General features: G+C 48.4%; 1 protein-coding gene across 1 annotated transcript in view; it reads left to right on the top strand.

Annotated features, from left to right (window-relative positions):
- The window catches only part of TRPV4 (transient receptor potential cation channel subfamily V member 4), a 152,683-nt gene that overhangs the window by 92,413 nt on the left and 34,233 nt on the right, over positions 1-26,037 (top strand). Inside the window, 6 exon segments of the mRNA XM_033957279.1 lie at positions 4,683-4,862; positions 9,745-9,903; positions 17,067-17,159; positions 20,593-20,666; positions 24,040-24,205; positions 25,275-25,341. Coding sequence (XP_033813170.1) covers positions 4,683-4,862; positions 9,745-9,903; positions 17,067-17,159; positions 20,593-20,666; positions 24,040-24,205; positions 25,275-25,341 — 739 coding nt within the window.

The following is a 26,037-nucleotide window of genomic DNA, read 5'->3' as shown; positions in this document are numbered from 1 at the left end:
GGGGGGTGGGGAGGGTTGTAACCCCCCACATTTTACTGAAAACTTAACTTTTTCCCTGTTTTTAGGGAAAAAGTTAAGTTTACAGTAAAATGTGGAGGGTTACAACCCCCAAAACCCCACACTAGAGAGTTGCGCGGGGACAGAAATCCCACCCGTCCCCACCCGTCCCCGCCAAAGTCCCACCCGTCCCCACCCGTCCCCGTGAGGAATCCCTCCGTCCCCACCCGTCCCCGTGAGGAATCCCTCCGTCCCCACCCGTCCCCACGAGGAATCCCCTCCGTCCCCACCCGTCCCCGCGAGGAATCCCCTCCGTCCCCGCCCGTCCATATAAACTTCAGAAATAGTTATTTCATTTAATTATGCTACTGAATTAAAGGCTCTGGTAGAAACCCATTTACAAATAAGCAAAAAGACTTTATTAATTTGAAAATATTAATTGGGAAGAATACATACTTTGCAAATGGGTTTCTACCAGAGCCTCTAATGTTTATAAATTTTTATCAACACAACTAATATACTACTTTATCCTGAAGCAAAATAAAAAAAAAGAAATATAATTCTTTTCCTACCTTTGTTGCCTGGTTTCTGCTTTCCTCATGTTCTCATTCAATTCCTTCCATCCACTGTCTCTCTTCCTTCTGCATCTTCCATTTGCTCTGTTACTGTGCCTCTCCCTTTCTTCCCCCTTCCAAATTGGTCTGGCACCCATCTTCTTCTCTCCGCTCCCCCATAGTCTGGCATCTGTCTTCTTCCCTGCCAGTGTCTTCTCCCTACTCTCTCTTCCCCATTTCCTTTCAGCGTCCTTCTCCCCCCCATCTTCCCCATGTCCTGTCAGCGTCCTTCTCCCCCCTCTGTCTTCCACATGTGCTTTCAGTGTCCTTCTCCCCCCTCTGCTTCCCCATGTCCTTTCAGCGTCCTTCTCCCTCTCTGTCTTCCCCATGGCCTTTCAGCGTCCTTCTCCACCCACCCCCCCGTCTTCCCCATGTCCTTTCAGCGTCCTTCTCCACCCCTTTGTCTTCCCCATGTGCTTTCAGCATCCTTCTCCCCCCTCTGTCTTCCACAAGTGCTTTCAGAGTCCTTCCCCCCCCCCGCCCTTCCCATGGCCTTTCAGCGTCCTTCTCCACCCCTTTGTCTTCCCCATGTCCTTTCAGCGTCCTTCTCCACCCCTTTGTCTTCCCCATGTGCTTTCAGCATCCTTCTCCCCCCTCTGTCTTCCACAAGTGCTTTCAGATTCCTCCACCCCCCCCCGCCCTTCCCATGGCCTTTCAGCGTCCTTCTCCACCCCTTTGTATTCCCCATGTGCTTTCAGCGTCCTTCTCCCTCCTCTGTCTTCAAGTGCTTTCAGAGTCCTTCCCCCCCTCCTCCCGTCTTCCCCATGGCCTTTCAGCGTCCTTCTCCCCACTCCTTCTCTACCGCCCCGGGTGCAGTACAGCCGGCCAGGTCCCCTTACTTTTGTGGCACTTCCCCGACCGACTGACAACAGCCCCGGTCCGACAAACCTCCCTGCCCTTAACTGCGAATCTAAATTACCTTATTACAGCTGCTGTAAGAAGATAATTTAGATTCGCGGCTACAGGGCAGGGAGGATTGTCGGACCGGGGCTGTTGTTGGTCGGTCGGTCGGGGAAGTGCCACAAAAGTAAGGGGACCTGGCCGGCTGTGCTGCAACCGGGGCGGGGTGTGGCGGGGCGGACCGCCCCCTCCCTTGGTAGCCACTCGAACCGCGAGGCTACTCTCCTCCTTACCTGCACTGCCTGCAGCACAGAGCCAAACGGAAGTCTTCCCGACGTCAGCGCTGACGTTGGGAAGACTTCCGTTCGGCTCTGTGCTGCAAGCAGAGAAGGTAGGGAGAAGAGCCGCGCGACTGAGTACATCCAGCTTTGTTTAAGCCCTCCCTCCCCTCCGACGTCAGCGCTGACGTCGGGAAGACTTCCGTTCGGCTCTGTGCTGCAAGCAGAGAAGGTAGGGAGAAGAGCCGCGCGACTGAGTACATCCAGCCCCGCAGGAACCCCGCGACCCTCGGAGGCGTCCCCACGGGATCCCCGCTACCCTAGGGGGCGTCCCCACGGATCCCCGCGACCCTAGGGGCGTCCCCACGGGATCCCCGTGACCCAAAGGGGGAACCCGCGGTATGCCCGCGGGTCCTGCGGGATTCCCGTCGTCCCCGTTCCCGTGCAGCTCTCTACCCCACACAATGCCGGCGCGATCTCTATTAAGTAAACTGGGGGGGCTCCCCAACAAAACCCCCCGTCGGAGCCCCTAAAAACTGTAATTTTCTTTGGCGCGCGCCTCCGTCTTAAGCTCAGTTGTCGGCGCGCGCCTTTGTCTTTCGCCGAGTTGTCTATGAACCTCTGCTAAGACGGCACCTGGGGCGGTCCCCCCCACCCCCTAACTATGCCACTGAGGGCCACTATATGTTTGTATAGCAGTAATGAATATATTAGTTACAGAGCCAGTGTCAGCACTTCAATGAATACAGTCACTGCACTGGTTGAAAATTGACTCCAGTTTGGCTCTGTACATCTGCTGGATTTGGGCTGGGGGAAAAGAGCACCTGTGTAGAAATTAATTTTCAAGTTTGCACACATTGTTTGTCCCCCCTAGGTGGAATGAACGCGGGTACTAACTGGGTACTCACTCTCTCTTCATTTATCTCCCCTATGATTCCCCCCTCCCCTGTGAGCTCCACTCAGCTGGTAAGTCCCTCCTATCTGTGCCCTTCTCTTCAACTGCCAACTCCAGACTCCGTCCCTTCTGCCTTGCTGCACCATATGTTTGGAACAAGCTGCCCGAATCCCTACGGCCGGCTCCATCTCTGGCAGTATTCAAGGCCCATTTAAAAGCCCACCTCTTTGAGAGTGCTTTTGACTCCTAACTCCTCTCACCTTGGGTTCTGCATCCCCTACCCTCTATGTCATGTCTGTCTATTCAAGTTAGATTGTAAGCTCTTCTGAGCAGGGACCATCTATAAATGTCAAAATGTACAGCGCTGCGTACACCCTTCGTCGCTATAGAAGTGATTAGTAGTAGTAATATTTTTTTTTATTATATTTGAATACAAAAGTACCTCCAAGCTTTGCCACTGTGCAGTGTACTCACATTCCTCCCCGTTATGGGTACCTGAGAAAATATAAAATAAAGTCAGATAGAAACAGTACCAGAAGAACATCAACAGGCCAAACTGAACAACCTTTTATGTATTTTTATATATTTTGGAGAATTCAGTTCACGAGCCTGGTGCTTGTGTTTATAGCCATTCAAGAGGTGTTACCAAAGGTAAATTGGTGCTTTAAAAGCCCCATATACGCCTTCTCCATCTCTTCGGTCTGAGTCGCAATACCTTTTGGGAGTTCCTTCACTGAGGTCTGTTACCAAATCTACAGTTCGTTTGGAGGTTTTTAGTGTTGCAGGACCACGAATGTGGAACACTTTGCCAGATCGGTTCGGTGGCATGGAATGTTGCTACTCCTTGGGTTTGGGCCAGATATTGGTGACCTGGATTTGCCACCGTGAGAACGGGCTACTGGGCTTGATGGTTTCAGGTTTCAGGTTTTATATTTTTTCGTAACATTTTTTTCAGGAAAGCCTTTGGAAATGGTGGCTTGTTCAGTTAAGTTTTATTTTCATTCATTCTATGTCATGATTTTAGTGTGGTTGGTGTTGTTTTTTTTTTTTGGTGTTGAAGAAATTTGTGTTATATTTGTTTATTGATTTGTGAATGCACTTTTATAACCCACATAGATTGTTAGATATGCTGGATATAAGTTTATTAAATAAATAAATAAGTAAATGGTCTGCAAGGGAAAAGGTTTTCTTTGGGATTCCTTTGTTTTTTAAATTTTGTTTTATTAAATGGCAATAGCGTTGTATTACTGTAGTGCATATCCGCTATAATAAAACCCTTAGTTCGCATGTGCACTTCATCTCCGTGCATCCGTGCTTCCGTGCCGCCGCATGCGCAGTAGGAGCCTGTGGTGGTTTGCGACACTTGTGGCGGTTTCCCCAGCAACGTTCCTGCCCCGATCTCCGACGCCGGCTGACTTTCTGCCTTCTGACTACGCTGCCGCTGCTGGGACGCCTCTTCTTCTCACCTCCGGACCAGCAGCGGCAGCAGCCGCGGTTTCATTAAGCAGCCGTGGGGCATTTGCTAAGCCGGCCCACTTCGATAATACAAAGCATACCAGCCTAGCAAAAGCCCCGAGGCTGCCCGGCCTAGCGGATGCTGGACAAGGAGCAGGGAAGGGAGAAGGAGTACTACTGGACAGGGGGGGAGGTAAAAGTAAGGGAGAAGAGCTACTGCTGGACAGGGGGAGCAGGGAAGGGGTGCTGTTGGACAGGGGGGAGAGGCAGAAAGAAAGAAAGACAGACACAGTGGGCAGGGAGAGAGACAGAAAGAAATACAGACAGACAGGGGCCAGAGAGAGAGACAGAAAGAAAGACAGAGACAGGCAAGGGGCAGGGAGAGAGATAGAAAGAAAGACAGGGGGAGAGAGACAGAAAGAAAGAAAGAAAGACAGACAGGGGGGCACCTTCTTGTTCAGTTTGTCTGTCTTGACTAGATTGTAAGCTCTTTTGACCAGGGACTGTCTCTTCTATATTTTGATGTACAGCACTGGTTATGTCTAGTAGCACTATAGAATAATAATAAGTAGTCATAGTAGCCATGCTTTCTCTTTCATGCAGGTGTTCCAGCACATCATTCGCAGGGAGATTAAGGATGAAGACGCTCGCCACCTCTCACGCAAGTTCAGGGATTGGGCATATGGGCCAGTCTACTCCTCTCTGTACGACCTCTCCTCACTGGACACATGTGGAGAGGAAGTCTCGGTGCTGGAGATTTTGGTGTACAACAGTAAAATAGAGGTAAAAGGAAAATCACCACGAAACGAAGGGAGAAGAGAGATGGGAAGCTGACAGGGTTCCTCTGGGGCTGAGAATGCAATGAGTTATTGGAGTGTTATTAATGCAAGCGTATTATTTATTTGGGCTCCGAGTTTCCAAGTTTATTTAAAATTTGAAATACCGTCTATCAGTTTTACAATGTGCATAAAATAGATTGAACAAAAATATAAATAAATAAAAGGTAGGGAAATCATCAAGAACCTGTTAGAGGAAACTCATCATATTTAGTCCCTAGGGAACTAGAGATAGCATCATATTCGTCTATGTATTCTAGGATCAGGCCCACCTACCCCATGTGGTAGCCCGCTGATTTATGTACTTATGAAATAACCTTTGAAAAAAAGGTTACAGAATCCACCCCCCAGCAATGATCGCGGCAGGAGAGATGCCCAATCTCTCCTGCCGCGATTTGTGGCAGTTCGGGTAGAGGGGTGATTGCTATCACAGCAGGAGAGACAGCCAATCTCTCCTGCCACAATCCACCCCCCCCAAACCAATCCGGACAGGAGGGAGCCCAGATCCTCCTGCCCTGATGCAAGCCCTGCCCCTGCCATTTCCCACCCCGATTGGATCGGGCAGGAGGGAGCCCAACTCCTCCTTCCCCAGCGAAACCCCCACCCCCTGATGCCATCCGGGCAGGAAGGAGCCCAACCCCTCCTGCCCCGGTGACCCCTCTACCCCCCACCCCACTAAGATATGGGTAGGAGGGATCCCAGGCCCTCCTGCCCACGACATACCCCCCTATGATCACCCCCCCAATCGGCCCCCTGAACCCCCCCAACCGCAGACCCCACGACACCCTCTCGCCGACCCTGGATACCCTCCCCACCCCCGACACCCCCCTTACCAAAAAGAAGTTGGATGGACAGACGAGTCCCAAACCAATCCGCACGGCAGGCCCGCCATCCGCTGGGTTGAGCCCATGTGCCTAAAGCCCCACCCACAGGAGGGGCCTAAGGCAACTAAGCCAATTCCGGTTGGCCCAGGCGCCTTAGGCCCCTCCTGTGGGTGTGGCCTTTGGCGCCTGGCCCAATCAGGCCCTAAGGCCCGCCATTCAGTGGATGGTGGACCTGCCAGGCGGACAGGCTTGGGACCCGTCCGTCCATCCAACTTCTTTTAGGTAAGGGGGGGTGTCGGGGGTGGGTTGGGTGTTACGGGGTCGGCGGGGGGTTTCACAGCGTCGGGGTCATTGGGGGGGAGTGCGTCATGGGCAGGAGGGCCTGGAATCCCTCCTGGCCATATATTAGTGGGGGTGGGGGTAGGGGGCACCGATGCAGGAAGGTTTGGGCTCCCTCCTGCCCGGATGGTATCAGGGGGTGTGGGGGTTTCACTGGGGCAGGAGGGTTTGGGCTCTCTCCTGCCCGATCCGATTAGGGGGTGGGAGGCTGTGTCAGAGCAGGAGGGGTTGGGCTTCCTCCTGTCCAATCTGATCGGAGGGGGGTTTCACCGGGGCAGGAGGGGTTGGGCTCCCTCCTGCCCGATCCAATTGGGGGGGCTGCATCGGGGCAGGAGGGTTTGGGCTCCCTCCTGCCCGTATCGGTTCAAGGGAGGGGGTGGATCCGCGGGGGGAGGGGGGGGGTGGATCGCCCCAGGAGAGATTTGCCATCTCTCCTGTCACGATGGCATCCCCCATCCCCCCTGAACCGCGGCACTTCGGGGTGAGGATCATGGCAGGAGAGATGACCCATCTCTCCTGCCGCGATCATTGCAGTGGGGTGTGGGCAGGTTGCCGGGGCCACTGGGCTGATCGCCTGGGCAACCTGTTTAAACTTTTGGTTATACCTGCTGTACGACTAAGTGTAGGTCGGCCTACCTCCCGCCCTTTCTCCTCCTCTAAAAACGCCTCTTTTCGCTCTATGCGTTTAGAGGCAGGGGGAAAGGTCTAAGCTTGTTTTAGATATGTCTAAAACCAGCTTAGATTATTGGTACTTGGACAATCTGGCTTTTTGATCATCCAAGTACTGATTTAGGCCACTTTTTAGATGTTTTTTTGTTTTGATTATGAGCCCCATAGCTTTTTCCAATATAAAAATAAATAAGTTAAATTGATAAGACTACAGACGATAATTTCTCCCTTCATATCCATAGCTTCTTGAATCCCAGGCGGAAGTCATGCGTCTGAATTGTTTCTTTTTCAGAAATGTGGCCTGAGATTAGCTCGATGGCTTGGCTGCAGTGCTGTTGGGGACCTAGATTTGATTTCTAACAGGTTCCGTGTGCAGCGGGCATTAATTCACAATAAAAGAGAACCTCGTGCAGTGAATTGTGGTTCTTCCGCTTAGATCTTATAAGTCAGGCCATAAAAATGGTTGTACAGATTCTCAAACCTATCCTGGTGACATAAGTGTAGCTTGCCTGTTGGGGGGGGGGACCTGCACTGCACTATTAGCACCTGCACTATTTGGGGAAGGCACCCACCCATGACCATTCCAAACTACATTCTGTGCCTGTGATCTGACAGCCAGTTGTTTATTTTCTTATTTTTCTCATCTATTCTCTATTTTATTTCTTCATTACTCTACTAATTGTCATTTTTCCAGGTACCGTATTTTCGCGGATATAACGCGCACCCGTGTAAAACGCGCACACGGGTATAGCGCGCAGAAATCACGATGATATGTACAAAAACTTTTGTATACCGCGCTCACGGGTATACCGCGCATGATGCCCGACGCTCCTTTCGCCCGCCCTGACTTTCCGTGCGCTGTCCCGACTCTCCGTTCACCTCCCCTGACTTCCGTGCACTGCCCTGACTTTCCGTGCGCTGTCCCGACTCTCCGTTCACCCCCCCTGACTTCCGTGCACTGCCCTGACTTTCCGTGCGCTGTCCCGACTCTCCGTTCACCCCCCCTGACTTTCCGTGCACTGTCCCCCCTTGAAGTCCTGTCCCCCCTTGAAGGTCTGTCCCCATCCTGAAAGCCTGATGCCCCCCCCCCGACGTCCGATACATCCCCCCCCCCGGCAGGACCACTCGCACCCCCACCCCGAAGGACCGCCGACTCCCCAACAATATCGGGCCAGGAGGGAGCCCAAACCCTCCTGGCCACGGCGACCCCCTAACCCCACCCCGCACTACATTACGGGCAGGAGGGATCCCAGGCCCTCCTGCCCTCGACGCAAACCCCCTCCCCCCAACGCCCGCCCCCCCCAAGAACCTCCGCCCGTCCCCCAGCCGACCCGCGACCCCCCTGGCCGACCCCCACGACACCCCCCCCCCGCCTTCCCCGTACCTTTGTGTAGTTGGGCCAGAAGGGAGCCCAAACCCTCCTGGCCACGGCGACCCCCTAACCCCACCCCGCACTACATTACGGGCAGGAGGGATCCCAGGCCCTCCTGCCCTCGACGCAAAACCCCTCCCCCCCCAACGACCGCCCCCCCCAAGAACCTCCGACCGCCCCCCCAGCCGCCCCGCGACCCCCGCGACCCCCCCACCCCCCTTCCCCGTACCTTTGGTAGTTGGCCGGACAGGCGGGAGCCAAACCCGCCTGTCCGGCAGGCAGCCAACGAAGGAATGAGGCCGGATTGGCCCATCCGTCCTAAAGCTCCGCCTACTGGTGGGGCCTAAGGCGCGTGGGCCAATCAGAATAGGCCCTGGAGCCTTAGGTCCCACCTGGGGGCGCGGCCTGAGGCACATGGTCGGGTTGGGCCCATGTGCCTCAGGCCACGCCCCCAGGTGGGACCTAAGGCTCCAGGGCCTATTCTGATTGGCCCACGCGCCTTAGGCCCCACCAGTAGGCGGAGCTTTAGGACGGATGGGCCAATCCGGCCTCATTCCTTCGTTGGCTGCCTGCCGGACAGGCGGGTTTGGCTCCCGTCTGTCCGGCCAACTACCAAAGGTACGGGGAAGGGGGGTGGGGGGGTCGTGGGGGTCGGCCAGGGGGGTCGCGGGTCGGCTGGGGGGGCGGTCGGAGGTTCTTGGGGGGGGCGGTCGTTGGGGGGGGAGGGGGGTTTGCGTCGAGGGCAGGAGGGCCTGGGATCCCTTCTGCCCGTAATGTAGTGCGGGGTGGGGTTAGGGGGTCGCCGTGGCCAGGAGGGTTTGGGCTCCCTTCTGGCCCGATATTGTCGGGAAGTCGGCGGTCCTTCGGGGTGGGGGTGCGAGTGGTCCTGCCGGGTGGGGATGTATCGGACGTCGGGGAGTCGGCCGGGCAAGAGGGCTTGGGCTCCCTCTTGCTCCGATCGTGGATGCGGGTGCGGGTGGGAGTGCGTGCGAGCGGTCGTTCGGGGTGGGGGTGCGAGCGGTCCTGCTGGGGGGGTGAATCGGGCGTCGGGCGGGGTGGGAACTATGTTAAAAAACTTTTGTATACCGCGCTCAGGCATATAACGCGCGAGGGGTATGCGCGGTAGGTAAAAACGCGTATAACGCGCGCGTTATATCCGCGAAAATACGGTACTTTAGTTAGATTGTGAGCCTTCGGGACAGTAAGGGAATTTCTAAGTACCTATTTTACTTATAATTTTAATGCACCCTATTGTCTATTTTTCTGTAAACCGCTTAGAATCCTAACGGAGTTTAGCGGTATATAAGAAATAAATTACATTACATTTTCAGAATATTCATCGTAAATAGGCATGAGTGACATTTGCATGCACTGAAGCCTTGCTTTATGCAAATATATCTCGTGCATATTCATTGCGGAAATCCTGACCGCTAAACAGGCTGTGGTGGTCACTGGGCAGGTTTGCAAAACCGTGTGTTAAGATACAGGTGTAAAAACCTTCAATTTGCACCAGGTGCTTCCCAAAACCAAGAGAAATATGGGCTGGAAAAGATGGGAAGGCAATCTATGATTTTTTTTTTTGTGTCAGAAAGAGCGAGACGGTGACATTCATTTTGTTCTCACAGAATCGTCATGAAATGTTAGCCGTGGAGCCGATCAATGAACTGCTGCGTGATAAATGGAGAAAGTTTGGGGCTGTCTCCTTCTATATCAGTGTGGTATCCTATCTTATTGCCATGATCATTTTCACATTAATTGCATACTACAGGCCCTTGGAAGGCCCGGTAAGTACCATCACTTCTGTATCTAAATGCCTTTCTAAATTAGTGGCAGGGTGTGTCTTTTAAGGGGGCAATTTTGAGAGGAGGTTCACGGGCTAAAGAGGACAGTGTCCCTGTGGCTCCACAAGCCCATGTTATTTATTTTAAAATTTATATACTGTCTAATAACTAGACGGTTTGCATCGCTACATACACGATACTCAAAAACAAAACATCAAATACGACTTTTTCTGGAGTCCAATGGGAGGACGGTCCACCTCAGAGTAGAGAGTTGCGCGGGGACAGAAATCCCACCCGTCCCCACCCGTCCCCGCCAAAGTCCCACCCGTCCCCACCCGTCCCCGTGAGGACTCCCACCCGTCCCCACCCGTCCCCGCGAGGAATCCCCTCTGTCCCCACCCGTCCCCGTGAGGAATCCCCTACGTCCCGCCTGTCCCTATAAACTACAGAAATAGTTATTTCATTTAATTATGCTACTGAATTAAAGGCTCTGGTAGAAACCCATTTAAAAATAAGCAAAAAGACTTTATTAATTTGGAAATATTAATTGGGAAGAATACATACTTTGTAAACGGGTTTCTACCAGAGCCTCTAATGTTTATAAATTTTTATCAACACAACTAATATACTACTTTATCCTTAAGCAAAAAAAAAAAAAAAATAATAATTTTTTTCCTACCTTTATTGCCTGGTTTCTGCTTTCTTCATGTTCTCATTCAATTCCTTCCATCCACTGCCTCTCTTCTCTCTGTGTCTTCCATTTGCTCTGTTACTGTGCCTCTCCCTTTCTCCCCCCTCCCAAATTGGTCTGGCACCCATCTTTTTCCCTCCGCTCCCCCCATAGTCTGGCACCTCTGTCTTCTTCCCTGCCAGCGTCTTCTTCCCATTCCCTCTTCCCCATTTCCTTTCAGTGTCCTTCTCCCCCACCATCTTTCCCATGTCCTGTCAGGCAGCATCCTTCTCCCCTCTCTGCCTTCCCCATGTCCTTTCAGCGGCCTTCTCCCCCCTCTGTCTTCCCCATGTCCTTTCAGTGGCATTCTCCACCCCTTTGTCTTCCCCAGTACTTTCAGCGGCCTTCTCCCCCCTTAAGCGTCTTTTCTTCTCCACTCCACCTTTCCTCCCTCCCTGCCTCCACCTTTGTGGCGCTTTTGCACCCGACCGACAACAGAACAGGCCCGGTCGGACAAATCTCCCTGTCCTGTAGCCGCGAATCTAAATTACCTTCTTACAGCAGCTGAAGTAGTGAAGCTGCTGTAAGAGGTAATTTAGATTCGCGGCTACAGGGCAGGGAGATTTGTCGGCCGGGCCTGTTGTCGGTCGATCGGGGGACCTGACCGGCTGCGGACCGCCCCCTCCCCCCTCTTTCGTACGCCATTGCCTTCTTCCTACCTGCCCTGCCGCACACAGCCGACCGGAAGTCTTCCTGATGTCAGCGCTGACGTCGGAGGAAGGGAGGGCTTTGCTTAAGCCCTCCCTCCGACGTCAGCGCTGACATCGGGAAGATTTCCGTTCGGATGTGTGCTGCGACAGGGCAGGTAAGGAGAAGGAGACTACCCTCGCGGCTCGACCAACCCCGCTGCGATCCAACCCCGCAGGAACCCCGCGACCCTCGGAGGCGTCCCCACGGGATCCCCGCGACCCTAGGGGGCGTCCCCACGGGATCCCCGTGACCCAAAGGGGGAACCCGCGGGTCCCGCGGGATTCCCGTCATCCCCGTTCCCGTGCAGCTCTCTACCTCAGAGCGGGCTGGCAGAGCTGCAGCATTTGGTTCCAGACTTTCAGGAGCAGGGAAATTGGAGCGGAGGAGTCGCTTTTGTGGTACCGACCCAGGCTGGCCTGGCTCGATTGGGGACATGGGATTAAAAGCTGCCTGAGGATAATGAGATTGACCGGGGTTTATTTTTATTTTATTTTAAATTTCGTTTTATTTTTGTTGGGCTTGTTTAATTTTGCTATTTTTTTTTCCTGCTTTTATTTTTAGCATTTTTCTTTGGGGTTCTTTGACATTGATGTTTTCCCTTCTGTTGTGCTTTTTATGCACCTGTAGCAGTGGTCTCAAACTCAAACCCTTTGCAGGACCACATTTTGGATTTGTAGGTACTTGGAGAGCTGCAGAAAAAATAGTTAATGTCTTATTAAAGAAATGACAATTTTGCATGAGGTAAAACTCTTTATAGTTTATAAATCTACTCCCCCTCCCCCCCGAAGGCCTGCAAGTTCCTCCCTTCTTTGCAGCATCCTCCAGCTTCCCCCCTGGCCTCCCGGTCTTAGTTTCAGCTAATTACCGCAGCCTGCAGAGAGGATTGCTGGTTCTGTAGTGTTCCTCACAGGCTGCCAATGGTGTCCGTTCCCTCTGCTGCAGTCCCGCCCCTCCTCTGACATCAGGGGCAGGATCGCGGCAGAGGGAACGTGATGCTGAGGACGACAGCAGCCTGCAAGGATCGCTACAGCACCAGCAATCCTCTCTGCAGGCTGCGGTAATTACCTGAAGGTATGAGCGGGAGGCCATGGGGGAAGCCAGATGACGCTGGAACGAGCGGGCAGCACTAGTACAGAGAGCACTACTAGAGACCGCGGGCCGCAAAATAGTACCTGGCGGGCCGCATGTGGCCCCCGGGCCACAAGTTTGAGACCACTGACCTATAGTATTGAATGTATTGTATTATCTTTTCCCTCTTCCTTCTCTTTATATAGGTAAATGTAAGTAATTATTTCTTTCATAGGTGCAATCTGTGAGCCCGTTGGGACAGAGAGGGAAATTCAAATACTTGATTAGATTTTTGGCCATTACTTAAGTCAATTTAAATGTTTTGTAAACCGCATCGAATGCGCGCTAAATGCTAAGGCACCCATTATATTCTATGGTATACCAACACTATACAAAGCAGGGTACAATTAACCAAATTACCTATCTCAAAAAGTATTTAATGCATATAATATAACTAGACAGGTTTTTATTTAAATATACTGTATTTTTATTAAATAACACTAGACAGTCTAAATTGGAGTGAGAAGGCATTTTAACAGTTTTGTCTAATAATCAATATATGCATGTTGGAACATTGGAGAATACTGGAGGAATGAAATAATTACACACAGACTATGACGTGGAACAGCTTTATTTTCATCAGAAAAAGCTTGTGAATGGACTGAGTACAAGCTCCAGGTTTTCTTCCACTGTATTGTGGGATAATACAGATTTTAGTAACTGGAAGTGCAATATGGATTCATTTATGTTTAATGTATAATATAGTGTTAAGATTTATGTTATTTAATAAAAATACAGTATATTTAAATAAAAAAACCTGTCTAGTTATATTATATGCATTATATTCTATAGGCGCCTTAGCATTTAGGATGCCTTAATAAAAGTACCCCTAAATTTGCTCCACCAAACAACCCCAAAATGGGTCTTTAATATTTTTTTTGAAATTTAGCCCATAAATGCATCTGACCCACCTGCAATATTTTATTGATTATATTTCTGTCTCTGTTTGGTCATTTTAATATTGCTCTGTTGTTAACAAAATTGTAAGTTTTGTGTTAAATTGTACCTGCTGTACATCTCTTTATAAAGGTGGCTAATAAATCCCAATTAGTAAAATAATTAAACAAATGAATAACATAAATCTGGTTTCCATTTGAAAATCCAGGCCAGTCACCAAATGGGACAGGCTTCCGCACTTAGGACTTTTGAAATGAAAAACCTTACCTGTATTTTCCTCTCTTTAACCCTGTTCTGCACACACCCTTTTACCCTCACAGTGAGGGAAAAGGCAGTTTTCAAGAGAGCCTTTTAACCATGTAAAAGGCTTTGAATGTGACCCTGTTCAGGATCTGCAGCTCTGTGGTTTTGTACAGATGTACAGAGCTTAACCAGGCAATCATGAATGGAGCTTCCCATGTAGCATTTCCCTTTCGAATTGCACCATGCGTGGCTGGAAGAGATAATGAACTGTCTGTTCACTGCCCTCATTACCAGCTTCTAAAATCCCAAAGTTAGCTCTCGTAGCATAAACAATCAGTGGCACATAATAGATGTCCTTTGGGAGACAGTGTAAAAATATAATTGTAGAGTTGTTTCTTTAACATATCGAGGGGGAACCTGGGCAGCAGACCTTTGAGGGGTAGATGTTTCTATGAGGCAATCAACTGTCACATGCGGGGGCTGCGGAACACCCCGGGCACCGAGTCGTTAGGGGTGCTGGCACCCTATCTGCCCCGCTTGAGCCATCCCTCCCCCACCCCGTACCTCTGTATTATCTTCGCTAGTGCGAGCAGCTTCTGTCTGTTGCTCATGCCAGCCTGGTTCCCCTCTGAATCACTTCCGGGTCACGGGGACAGGAAGTGATGTCAGAGGGAAATCCAACACTGGCGCGAGGAACATGCTGCTGAAGTCACTTGCGCTGGCAAAGATTTAGAGGTACTGGGAGGGGAGGAAGAGCACAAATGTGGAATGGGGGGAAGGGAAGGAGTGGGGTGGTGCAGAAGGAGTGCGGGCATGGAGAGAAGGGCATGGGGGGGGGGGTGTATGGGAGGTACCACCGACCTGGGCGCCTTCTAACCTTACTACACCACTGCATGTGATTTCAAGGAACTGATGATAATGAGACTGATGCAAACTGATAATGTAGCAGCCACCGATCAATAGCTCAGAAGTTCTCTCTTTTCCCTATATTTGTATCACTTAAGTGATGAATATGCAGCTTTTTTTTTGTAGCAATCTACTTTAACTTGGGTCCAAACGTACTGAAGGGATTTTCCAGTTTTCTCTAGAGCGGTGTTTCCCAAACCTGTCCAGCACAGAGTTGCCAGATTTCCTCTTTGAAAAAAAGAGGACGCCTGGTCCCACCCCGCCCCAACTTCCAGTCCCGCCCCATTCTGCCTCTGGCTCCGCCCCTGTTCCTCCCAAGCCCCGCCCTCGCATCAACCTCCCCAAGCTCTAAGGCTGCATTTGGAAGCCTTTGCGTATGTGCGGACGTCGACGCAATGATGTCACACGCACGCGTATGATGTCATCACGGTGACGGCCGCACATGCGCAAAGGCTTCTAGATGCGGCCTCCGATCTCAGGCAATTCAGTGTAGGATGGGCTGAGGAGGGATTTGGTGGGAGCTTCAGTAATTTGGAACATGAATTCAGTGCTGGTCAGACATTTTTATTGTAATATGTTAAAACTATATTGCAACCTATGTATATCTTTCTTCTAACTAATTTGCACCATGTAATCACAGGCCGCTCTGTGACCTCTTCTCCATCTGTATGTTGTAAGTCATTGATTGTACAGCTATTCTTCACTGTGAACCGCCTAGAAGTCGCTAGATTATGGCGGTATAGAAAAATAAAGTTATTATTATTATTATTTTACAGTCTGTATCCCGCAAGCGATGAGGATAGGCTGGAGTTAGCTTCAATGGCAACTCTAGTAGTTGGAACCTAAGGACTGTACCAGTCGGACCTCTGCAGTCTTTGACCCAGTAATCTCTATAATAAAACCCTAAGCCGCGCATGCGCACTTCCACTTGCGTGCTCCGTATGTCCGTGGCCTGAAGAAGTGTGCATGCGTGACTACAACTGCCCCACACTCGCGACCCTGTGGAGCAGTGGCAGCAACTGAGTGGTGGAGAGCAGCACCGCTCTGCCCGTTGACCCTCCACAAACCTCCCGGCTCCAGCGACGTAGGCAGCACTATAAACACGCTGCTTCGCGCCCTTCTACTGCCGATTTCCTCTGAGTTTCCATCATCGGAGACAGACACGGGAGAGGAAATTGGCAGTAGAAGGCCACGAAGCAGCGTGTTTAAAGTGCTGCTTACGCGGCTGGAGCCCAGAGGTTTGTCGGCGGTGGGAGGGTCAGGAGCAGGCTAGATCAAGCAGAACAACAGCACTAAAAGAAGGGGGAGGGGCCAGACGGAGCAGCCCAGATCGTGGTAAGAGAAGGGAAAGGGGGGTGGGGAAAAATGCCGCTACTGCTATACAGGGACTTGGAGGGGAAGGGAAATACCGCTGCTGCTTCTGCACAGGAAAGGGGGGGGGATAGGAGGGAATTACTGTTGCTGCTGCATAGGGAACTGGGATGGAAATGCTGCTGCACAGGGAAATGGGGAAAAATGACAGACAGACAGTGGGATGGAGGGAGACAGAAAGAAAGAAAGACACAGGGGCAGGGAGAGGGACACAAAGACAGACAGAGAAAGGGGGCCAGGGAGAGAGAGAGAGTCAGCGGGAGACAGACAGACAGACATATATTCTACCACCTGTTAATGTAACGGGCTTAATGACTAGATAATAAAACCCTAAGCGGCGCATGCGCACTCCTACCTGCGTGTTCCGTATGTCCGTGGCCGGAAGGAGTGCGCATGCATGCGCCTACAACTGCCCCACACTCGCGAAGGAAGAAGATACAGAAACAAAGAAAGACTGACAGACAGGGAGAGAGACAGTAAGACAGGGGGCCAGGGAAGAGCCAGAGACACACAGGGGGACAGAGACAGAAAGAAAGGGGGGCAGGGAGAGAGATAAAAAACATAAAGTAAGAAAGAAAGAAACGCCTCAGCGACCCATTGTGCTAAAAGTCTACACATCTATTCTAGCACCCGTTAATGTAACAGGCTTAAATACTAGAATAAAAAATAAAAAGACAATTCCATTTAATCATGAATTTATAATGAGTGTTCATATAACATAACTTTATTCTTCTATACCGCCATAATCAAACAATTTCTAGGCGGTTTACACAAAAGAAGGCTGGACAATCAGCGAAATACAATACAAATAATTAAAATACAAGTTTCTTAAATACGTTCAATGTAAAATTTTGTTAACAGTAATATCCACATTTAGGAAATGAATTTATCAAACGATGCTGACTTAATTGCTTTTCAAAATGCACCATAAGACAGCATTACCCCACCAGGACTGCTGCTTACTTGCTTGAAATGCAAGAGTCCTATCCAAAAAAGTCAGACTGGATGGACCATTCAGGTCTTTTTTTTAATCTGCTGTCATTTACTATGTTACATGTTTCAGTCCCCAAATATTTCGCTTTTATAGAAGCAACACACCATGGTCTTTTAATCTAAGACTTGGATTGATTGTTGGGTCTTTAAAGCATCTTGCTTTGAATCTTCTCTGGATGTGAATCTGGTTTCCTCTTCTTCACTCTAGCCTCCCTATCCCTACAATTCGATGAGAGATTACATACGTTTGGCTGGAGAGATCATAACACTTTGCACGGGCATTTTATTCTTCTTCAGTAACGTAAGTTCTATTTATTTATTTAAAAAATTCTAATTCTTAGAGGTATAGCCATTCAATTGATTACAAGTAATTGGAAGAATCATGATAGAATAAATTATACTTTCTGGTGGGTGAATATGTGTACTATATACAAATATGAAAAATTAATGCGGAGTGTAGGGGATTTAGTGGAATATTCAACAAAATTTAGTGCCCATTGACTACATTTGTACAAATATAATACTGTATTTTGTCTTACTTTTTTCTTGGTTTATTTATCTTTACACATCCAGGGAGGGTGGGGGGTTGGGAGGAAATATTGATAATGATATTTTAGGTAACTTGGTTTCATTTTATATTATTTACTACGTTCTTATGTTATTACTATATGCAAAATAATGTAATTATTGAATGATAGTTCTGTTATCTATATAAATATTAGTGTTATGACTGAATGCAATAATATACTGTTCTTTTATTTATATAACACTGTTCTTGTTTAAAAATCAATAAAGAATTATAAAAAAAAAAAATAAATTTATCAACTGCCTATATCTATGCGGCATCACAGTAATACCATGTACAAAATATGACAAACAGGACTTTTACAAACGTGTTGGGTTACAGGTGAATAATCGCATTTTAAATAAATCTTTGCAGTACAATTCATCTTAAAACCAGCATTCAGCGTTTCAACTTTATTGAAATGCTTCTAAAAATAGTGTGGTTTTAAGCATTTTTTTGAACTTCTGAATATCCGATAACGCTCTTAGCGGTCCAGTTAATTTGTTTCACAGTGTTACTCCCATAGCAGACGTTCTTGTGTTCTCGTACTGTATTTTTTGAGAAATCTGTCAAAGCCAATCGCATTGCACCCTCAGATCGCAAAGTTCTGAGTGGTTGGTAAATTGCCATAGCTTGTGATAGATACCAAGGAATCCCATGGTAAATGACTTTGAATATCAAAGTTAATGCTTTGACAGTGATGTGTAATCGCACAGGTAGCTAGTTCAGTTTCTTCAACCAGGGTGTTATGGTCAAATTTTCTAGCTCCGCAAATTGGCCGCGTTTTGGATCATTTGTAAAGCTTTGCACTGAACTGTTGGAACTCCTAAATATAGGGCATTACAGTAGTCTAATTTAGATAAGACTATCGTCTGAACCACAATCCTGAAATCGTATGTTGACATCATCGATTTTAAACGACTTAACAGTTGTAACTGGAAAAAAAAGTAGATTTCACAACCGATAGGCTCTTTCAAATTTCATAAAATCTGAAAGAAACATCTGCGCCTACCTCCTCCCTCTCCCTTCCCCTCAGTTTAAATACTCCTTCCTCACTTCACCCTGATGACTACCAGTACTGGTTCCCTCACTGGACAGTAGATGGGGGGAGGGCTTTCTCAGAATCTCTCAGTGCCCTTTTTCACAAATAGGGGATGCCACTTTAGTGCCTGCAGACTTCCTGTCTTTCTTTGACCCAGGAACATCAGCTACACGATGCCTGAGCCATGTTGGAGAGTACATTTCAACACAAGCCTTCTGTGCCACAGGGTTTCTCTTAATCAAGTGCAAACTTACAGTTGGCATCATTTTGACATTCTTTCCAGTATGACTCAGGATATTGCCTCATGTCACCTTATGTAAGGTCACCAGAACTGATTGATCCAAGCCTAGTTTTCTCCATTGCATGCAGAGAATTGTGAAGGCGCTGGTAAATTAGGTCAGGAAAACCCAGCGCCTACCACAAGGATGCCTAGCAATACCTAAGCACTTCTAGGTGCCACTAAGCTTGATTCTATAAGCGGTGCTTAGTGGTTAATTGACAACCATGCCGACTGCACCTACAGGTGAAGCGTGGTTAGGTGCTGTTTATAGACCCAGGCCCATAGGGTTGCCACCACATCATAGGTCCATTGAATAGGCTTTTTTAGTCCTGGTTTTGCCCAATTGAATGAAGGGAGTTGTCGTTCTAATTGTTCCATTGATTTCTTCTTGGGAAAATCAATGGAACAATTAGAACGACAACAAATGGTGGGATGCATCCATAGAGGTTTCGTCAGCCGGAGGCCCGAAGTCATAATGCCCCTGTACAGATCCATGGTGAGACCTCATCTTGAATATTGTGTTCAATTCTGGAGACCACATTATCAAAAAGATGTGCGGAGAATCGAGTCGGTTCAGCGAATTACCACCAGGATGGTCTCGGGACTCAAGAACCTCCCATATGAGGAAAGACTGAATAAACTGCAACTATACTCGCTCGAGGAACGTGATTGAGACTTTTAAATATATCACGGGCCGCATCGAGGTGGAAGATGATATCTTCTTTCTTAAAGGACCTTCAACCACAAGAGGTCATCCGCTGAAAATCAAAGGTGGGCAATTTCATGGCGACACCAGGAAGTATTTCTTCACCGAAAGGGTAGTCGATCATTGGAATGAACTTCCATTGCAGGTGATTAACGCCAGCAGCGTGCTCGATTTCAAAAAGAAATGGGATATGTATGTGGGATCTCTAGCCGGGTGAAGTCTGGGGGTGGGTCATTAGTGTGGGCAGACTTGATGGGCTACAGCCCTTTTCTGCCGTCATATTCTATTCTATGATTTATTGAAGGTGTTTTTATAGTTTTTAACTTTTGTATTTATTTAATAAATATTCCCTTTTATCATCCAGAGACTATTGTCCCACCTCTTTTGTTTTTGGTTTGGTCAGTCATATTGTGGGACATAGGTTTTTTTTTAATTGTTTTAGATGTAGTTTTGACCACTTACTTTGGAGAGTAAAGAGTGAGGAAGCCATTGTGGCAGTGGGAGGAGGGAAAATATTTCAGGCCTAGCACTGTCTTCTCCTCTATGTCTATCCCAAGCTGATTTTATGGTGAAAATACGTAACCTGAAGCTTGGGTTCACCACAGACACAGGAAGAAGCTGCTTCTCTCTTCTAGAAAGCTTCAGGAACCTTCCATTTCATGAGATATTCCTTGAAAGTATCTTGACGACTTTAGAAAATCCCTGAAAACTCGACTGTTTAACAAATTCTAAATATCCATACCCAACTCTTCCTCGCCATGACCCTTCCACCTCGCCCCCTAATTCCAAGGCCCGAAACTAATTATACTTTCCACCTTGAATCTCATGTACTGACAAAACGTATCTTTATTGTAACCCATGTACTGATGGTAACCCACCTGTATCCCTTACACTGACAAAATGCACCTTGATAGTAAACCACTTGTATTGTAACCCACTTGCATCCCATGTACTGACAAAATGAATCTTTAATGTAACACACTTGCATCCCATGTACTGTCAAATGTATCTTTATTGTAAACCGCTTCAAACTTCACAGTATAGCGGTATATAAGAAATAAAGTATTATTATTATTAAATTATTACCTGAACTAAAGTGTCCCTCTTTTTGGTTTGTTTGTTTTATGTTTCTGTTATGCAGATAAAAGATTTATTCATGAAGAAATGTCCTGGTGTCAATTCTCTTTTTATCGATGGGTCATTCCAGTTACTCTAGTAAGTATGAACGCACATCACCAGGCACCACACAATCTCCTCACACCTTTTCTGAGCAAAGTTAGACAAGAACAGCTTACAAAAAATAATAAAATCCAGCTAAGTAGTATGATTTGGGTGCCAGATACTTTCTTTTTTTTAAAATATCTTTATTCATTTTAAGACCAAAAATAAGTGCAACATATTATATACATACATTTTATACTTTAACAGCACTTAAATTCTATCAAATTATATTTTATGACAACTACATATATCATCCCCCCCTTTCTACATATCCAACAATTGCACTCAAATTAAAAGCATCTCCCCACCCACCCAGGACGTGTATAATCCAAGGGCAAAATCAACATCTTTCTCAATATGTCTATTTAACAGTAGAGTGATTGGGATAGAGAGTTGATATAATTTATGAACTTTGTGGACCACTTTACACAACATAACATTAAAATGGTTCAAATCAGTAATTAATGTACATCAATGCAATGAATCCAACACATAATCACTACATAGCACCAAATTGTTGGCGCTCTAATCCTAGAGCTATAGGCTGAAATGGTTGAGTTCACTTAAATTAAAGCTGTAATTCTGATAAATAATTGTAAATCTGCCTGTCGATTAAAGCTGTAATTCTGATAAATAATTGTAAATCTTCCTGTCTATGCAGATCCTAATCTAATTTGATGTAAACCGCCTTGAACTCGCTGAGTTTGGCGGTACATAAGAATAAACTATTATTATTATTATTAAATGGTGGTCTATGTAATCATGATAGTGAACAGTCAAGTTTTGAGTGATTTTGTAAAGGACGAATACCCTGCGTTTCAAAAACAAGCTATGCCAAGATTGCTTTCTGCATAACTCTGTCAAAACTTGACCAATTTCAATAAAATTTGGAACATATCATCCTGAATAAATTTGCAATAAGCCTCCACTCAGGTTGGCCACTTCACCTAGACAATGTTGCCACCGCCTAGTGATTATCATCATGATACGGGCAGACACCATTTTAAATATAAACGGTTACCATGGTTTTCAGTAAGGAGGATCTGATTGTTATAAAAACAAAAAAAAATTGTATCTGGAAAAAGGATATGATTCTCATTAACTGGTGCAAGAGTTTCCAGAAAAGAGGTGGAAGAGGGCAAATGTAGAATGTTTTGAAGAAATTGCGAGAAACGAGCTCAACTGATTGCTAGTCAGGGCCACTGTTCTCTCTGAGTGGGAGTCCTCCACTTACAATCCTGCCAGTGGGTGGCGCTATTTCACTATCACACTTTAAATAGTGAGGGACAGACAAGTTCTGCAGGACTTCTGGGAACCTAGCTGTCCCTAGAGATTGAAAACACAATATTCAAGCATCACCCCCTGATGGCAGCAATGCAGTTGGGGGATACCCGCTCAGCTTAGAGGGAACAGTGATCAAAGCACCCTGATTCTGTTACAGAATACTAGCACAAACCCTCTTGGTACACAAAAAGAAGGCGCTTGCTTATGCTGAGTCAGTGACAATTGTAAGTAGGCATGCCTAGATTCCTTTTACAATTACACGCTAAGCTACTCAGTGGCATAGCGAGGGTGAGAGGCGCCCCTCCCCCACCCTCTTCTCTGCCCCATCACCTCCACACACTCCTTCCCCGCCCCCTCCTGCCACGCAAGTGCCGCTTCCCTTCCTCCGTACCTCTGTAACGTTCCTGGGGTGATCAGCACCCGCAACCTGCTGTAGTACCAGTGTCGGCTCTTCCTCTGACATCACTTTCTAGGCGTGAGTCCAGGAAGTGATGTCAGAGGAACAGCCAATGTACAGAGAGATGGGGGAAAGGAAGCGGCAGTGGGGAAAGATCGGGGGGGTGGGTGCGGAGAGGAGCCCAGGTGCCTGTGACCTCACCAAGGCAGTACCTGAGATAGACTGCCCCCCCTTACTACAGCACTGATGCTACTTATGCGCAAACTTGTGCGCCACAACAGATTCCAGGCATGCTGTGAGACACCGGCAAGGAGGAGCGGCACTGGCGCCGGCTGACTGATTTCAGGATGTGCCTCTTACAGTAAGAGGCACATCCTGTAGGCAGTCAAGCCGGCGCCGATGACTCTTTTTCATGCCGGCGTTTCTCCTTCTCTCCACACATCTTCCCTCCTCCAGGATCCCCCCATCGGCGAAGTGACGGTTCAGAGTCATGGCTGGAGGGCCTCCGCGCTAGCGCTGATGTCGACGTGATGACATCACACATGTGTGTGATGACATCACACATATGTGTGATGTCATCGTGTCAACGTCCATGTACTTCCAGCACTGGGTTTAGTGTGCCACAGCACCAAAAAGTTTTTGGGACACTGCTTTAGACAGAAGAAGATATAAGTAGCGTGCATTTGGCAGTTATGCGTGTAACTATAGGTGCACATCCTATATAATAAAACGCTAACCACGCATGTGCACTTCTATCTGCGTGTTCTGTATGTTTGTGGCCACAGGAATGCGCATGCGCGCTTAACAGACCCCACGCTCGCGGCAGCAGAAAATACTCCCTTGCCGGCTCCCCACTCGGTAAGGTTTTTTCGCCGGTCTGACCCTCCCATCCCTTCCCGACGTCTGACGGCTCACTTAGTCCTTTGCCGCCCTCCCCTTCCCGCGGTCCCGACTACGAACCTGGCGATTCCAGCAGCATGTGCAGCAGTCTTCACACGCTGCTTCGGGCCCTTCTACTGCCCTGATTTGCTCTGCCGCGTCTCTGATGATGTCATCAGGGACGTGCCAGAGTAAATCAGGGCAGTAGAAGACTACTGCACACGCTGTTGCAATCGCCAGGTTCGTAGTGGAGACCGCGGGAAGGGAAGGGGGGGGGGCGGTAAGGAACTAAGGGAGCCAGACAGACAGCGGGTAGGGAAAGGGGGGTAGAGGAAACGCTACTGCTGCTGCACAGGGAAGTGGTGTGGGGGGAGGGAATGCTGCTTTGGCTGCTGCACAGGGAAGTGGTGGGAGAGAAATGCTGCTGCATAGGAGGCAGGGAGAGAGACAGATAGATAGAAAGAAAGACAGACAGACAGCGGGAGGAAGGGAGACAGAAAGAAAAGAAGACACAGGGGCAGGGAGATACACATAAACACAGACAGACAAAGGGGGCCAGGGACAGAGACAGACAGAAAGAAAGACAGCGGGAGGGAGAGAGAGACAGAAATAAAGACAGACAGACATATATTCTAGCACCCGTTAATGTAACGGGCTAAAATATTAGTTATACATAATTGCTCTTCTGGTGCTATAGGTTTTCCTGGCATGGGTGAATGCATTCTTCGGTTTTATTGGATGGGACATGCCTTGGCAACTCAGATTTTGCTTGTCTGTGCTCATGGTTTTCTTCCTGTTTCTTTCCAGTTTCATATACTCAGTTCTGGTGATCATCACAGCCGCCCTCTACCTGGCCGGAATTGAGGCCTACCTTGCTGTCATGGTCTTTGCTCTTGTCCTGGGCTGGATGAATGCACTTTACTTCACCAGAGGGCTGAAACTTACAGGGACCTACAGTATCATGCTCCAAAAGGTAAGGAAAGGTGGTGGCCGGGCCTTCCCGTCTCAGGGAGGAAGCAGGACCACAGATAAGAACGCAAGGACATGGCTTGCTTACTGCTTTAAGGGCATTTTCCATTGAACGTGTGACCTAAGGGCTCCTTTTTACTAACGTGTGCTAGCGCTTTTAGCGCACCGCATCAGATTAGCGCGTGCTGTAGCGTGCGCTAGCCCAAAAGTTACCACCTGCTTTAAAAGGAGGCGGTAGCGGCTGGCGCGTGTGCGGCATTTAAGCGCGCGCTATTCCGCGCGCTAAGGCCCTAACGCACCTTTGTAAAAGGAGACCTACAATTTTCAGAAAAATGGTTGGAATTCTCGTCTCTAAATTGTGGAGTCCCCACAGCCCTCTTGTATTGTTTAATGTCTTAATGAGCACATTAAGGAAAACATTATAAAAACTAGGTAGATTAGTTTTAGGCAAGGGTCTCAAAGCCCCTCCTCGAGGGCCCCAATCCAGTCGGGTTTTCAGGATTTCCCCAATGAATATGCATGAGATCTATGTGCATGCACTGCTTTCAATGCATATTCATTGGGGAAATCCAGAAAACCCGACTGGATTGCGGCCCTCAAGGAGGGACTTTGAGATCCTTGGTTTTAGGGATGCTTCAGAGAGGGTCAAGCTACAGATGTTATACCTAGGATTGTCAGATTTTCCAATTGGAAAATCCGGACCCCTACACCTGCCCCCCCCCAGGCCCGCCCTGTAATGCCCTAATCCTGCCCCCTGCCCTTGTCTGGCAGGGAGGAAGTCCGCGCATGCGTGGATGCCACGTGATGACGCTATGTGCACGTGCAAGTGACGTCATTGCGTGGTGTGCGCGCATGAGCGGACGTTCTCCCTGTCCAATGCGATTTGAGGAGGTTTTTCAAAACCCGGACAAAGTCCCTGGTTTTGAAAAGCCATCCGGACCCCCTGACATGTCCTCAAAAGGACGTCTGGTAACCCTAGTTATACCACAACTCTGTTATTTAGAGACATTCCTAAGGTTGGTCCTTCCCTTTGTTTGCCTGTTTGATCTGCTCCTCTTCATTTTGCTTTTCAGATTCTCTTTAAAGACCTCTTCCGCTTCCTGCTGGTGTACGTGCTCTTCATGATAGGATATGCTTCAGGTGAGGCTCTCAAGGGGACAGAAGAGTAGCCAAAAGGATAGAGCAGCGAGCTGAGAAATGGAAGTCTCAGCCTTCGCTCTGACACAGCTTCTCTTCACGGGATCAGAAAGTGTGTCAGAGGGATGACTTGGTGCTGGCTACAGAATGACACGGGGCCAAATTTTTCCCCCTCCCCGCAGGAACTCATTTTCCCATCTTGTCCCAAAGAGTTATTTTCCTGTCCCTGCCCCATTCCTGTAAGCTCTGTCCTCATCTGCACAAGCCTCGAACCCTTTAAAATCACAAGTAGCAACATTCTAGAGCTCAGATTGTGATGTCATAATGCCTCATTCCACCAATGCCTAAGCTCTGTCCTCATCTGCACAAGCCTCAAACCCTTTAAAATCACAAGTAGCAACATTCTAGAGCTCAGAGTGTGATGTCATAGTGCCTCATTCCACCAATGCCTAAGCTCTGTCATCATCTGCACAAGCCTCCAACCCTTTAAAATCATATGTTTACAAGGCTTGTGCGGCTAAGGCAGAGCTTACAGGAATGAGACAGGGACAGTGACAAAACTTGCAGGGATGGGGCAGAGAAACTGAATTCCTGCGGGGTTATGGGGAAAAATTTGTCTCTGTGTCATTTCCTAGTGCTGGCATGAGAATGTGTTGCTTGCTGCTAGTGAAGACCTAAAGGATTTAAAGATACCAGAAG

This window comes from Geotrypetes seraphini, chromosome 8 (genome assembly GCF_902459505.1).
Source record: "Geotrypetes seraphini chromosome 8, aGeoSer1.1, whole genome shotgun sequence".
NCBI lineage: Eukaryota > Metazoa > Chordata > Amphibia > Gymnophiona > Dermophiidae > Geotrypetes > Geotrypetes seraphini.
This window is presented reverse-complemented; position numbering and strand designations above follow the sequence as displayed.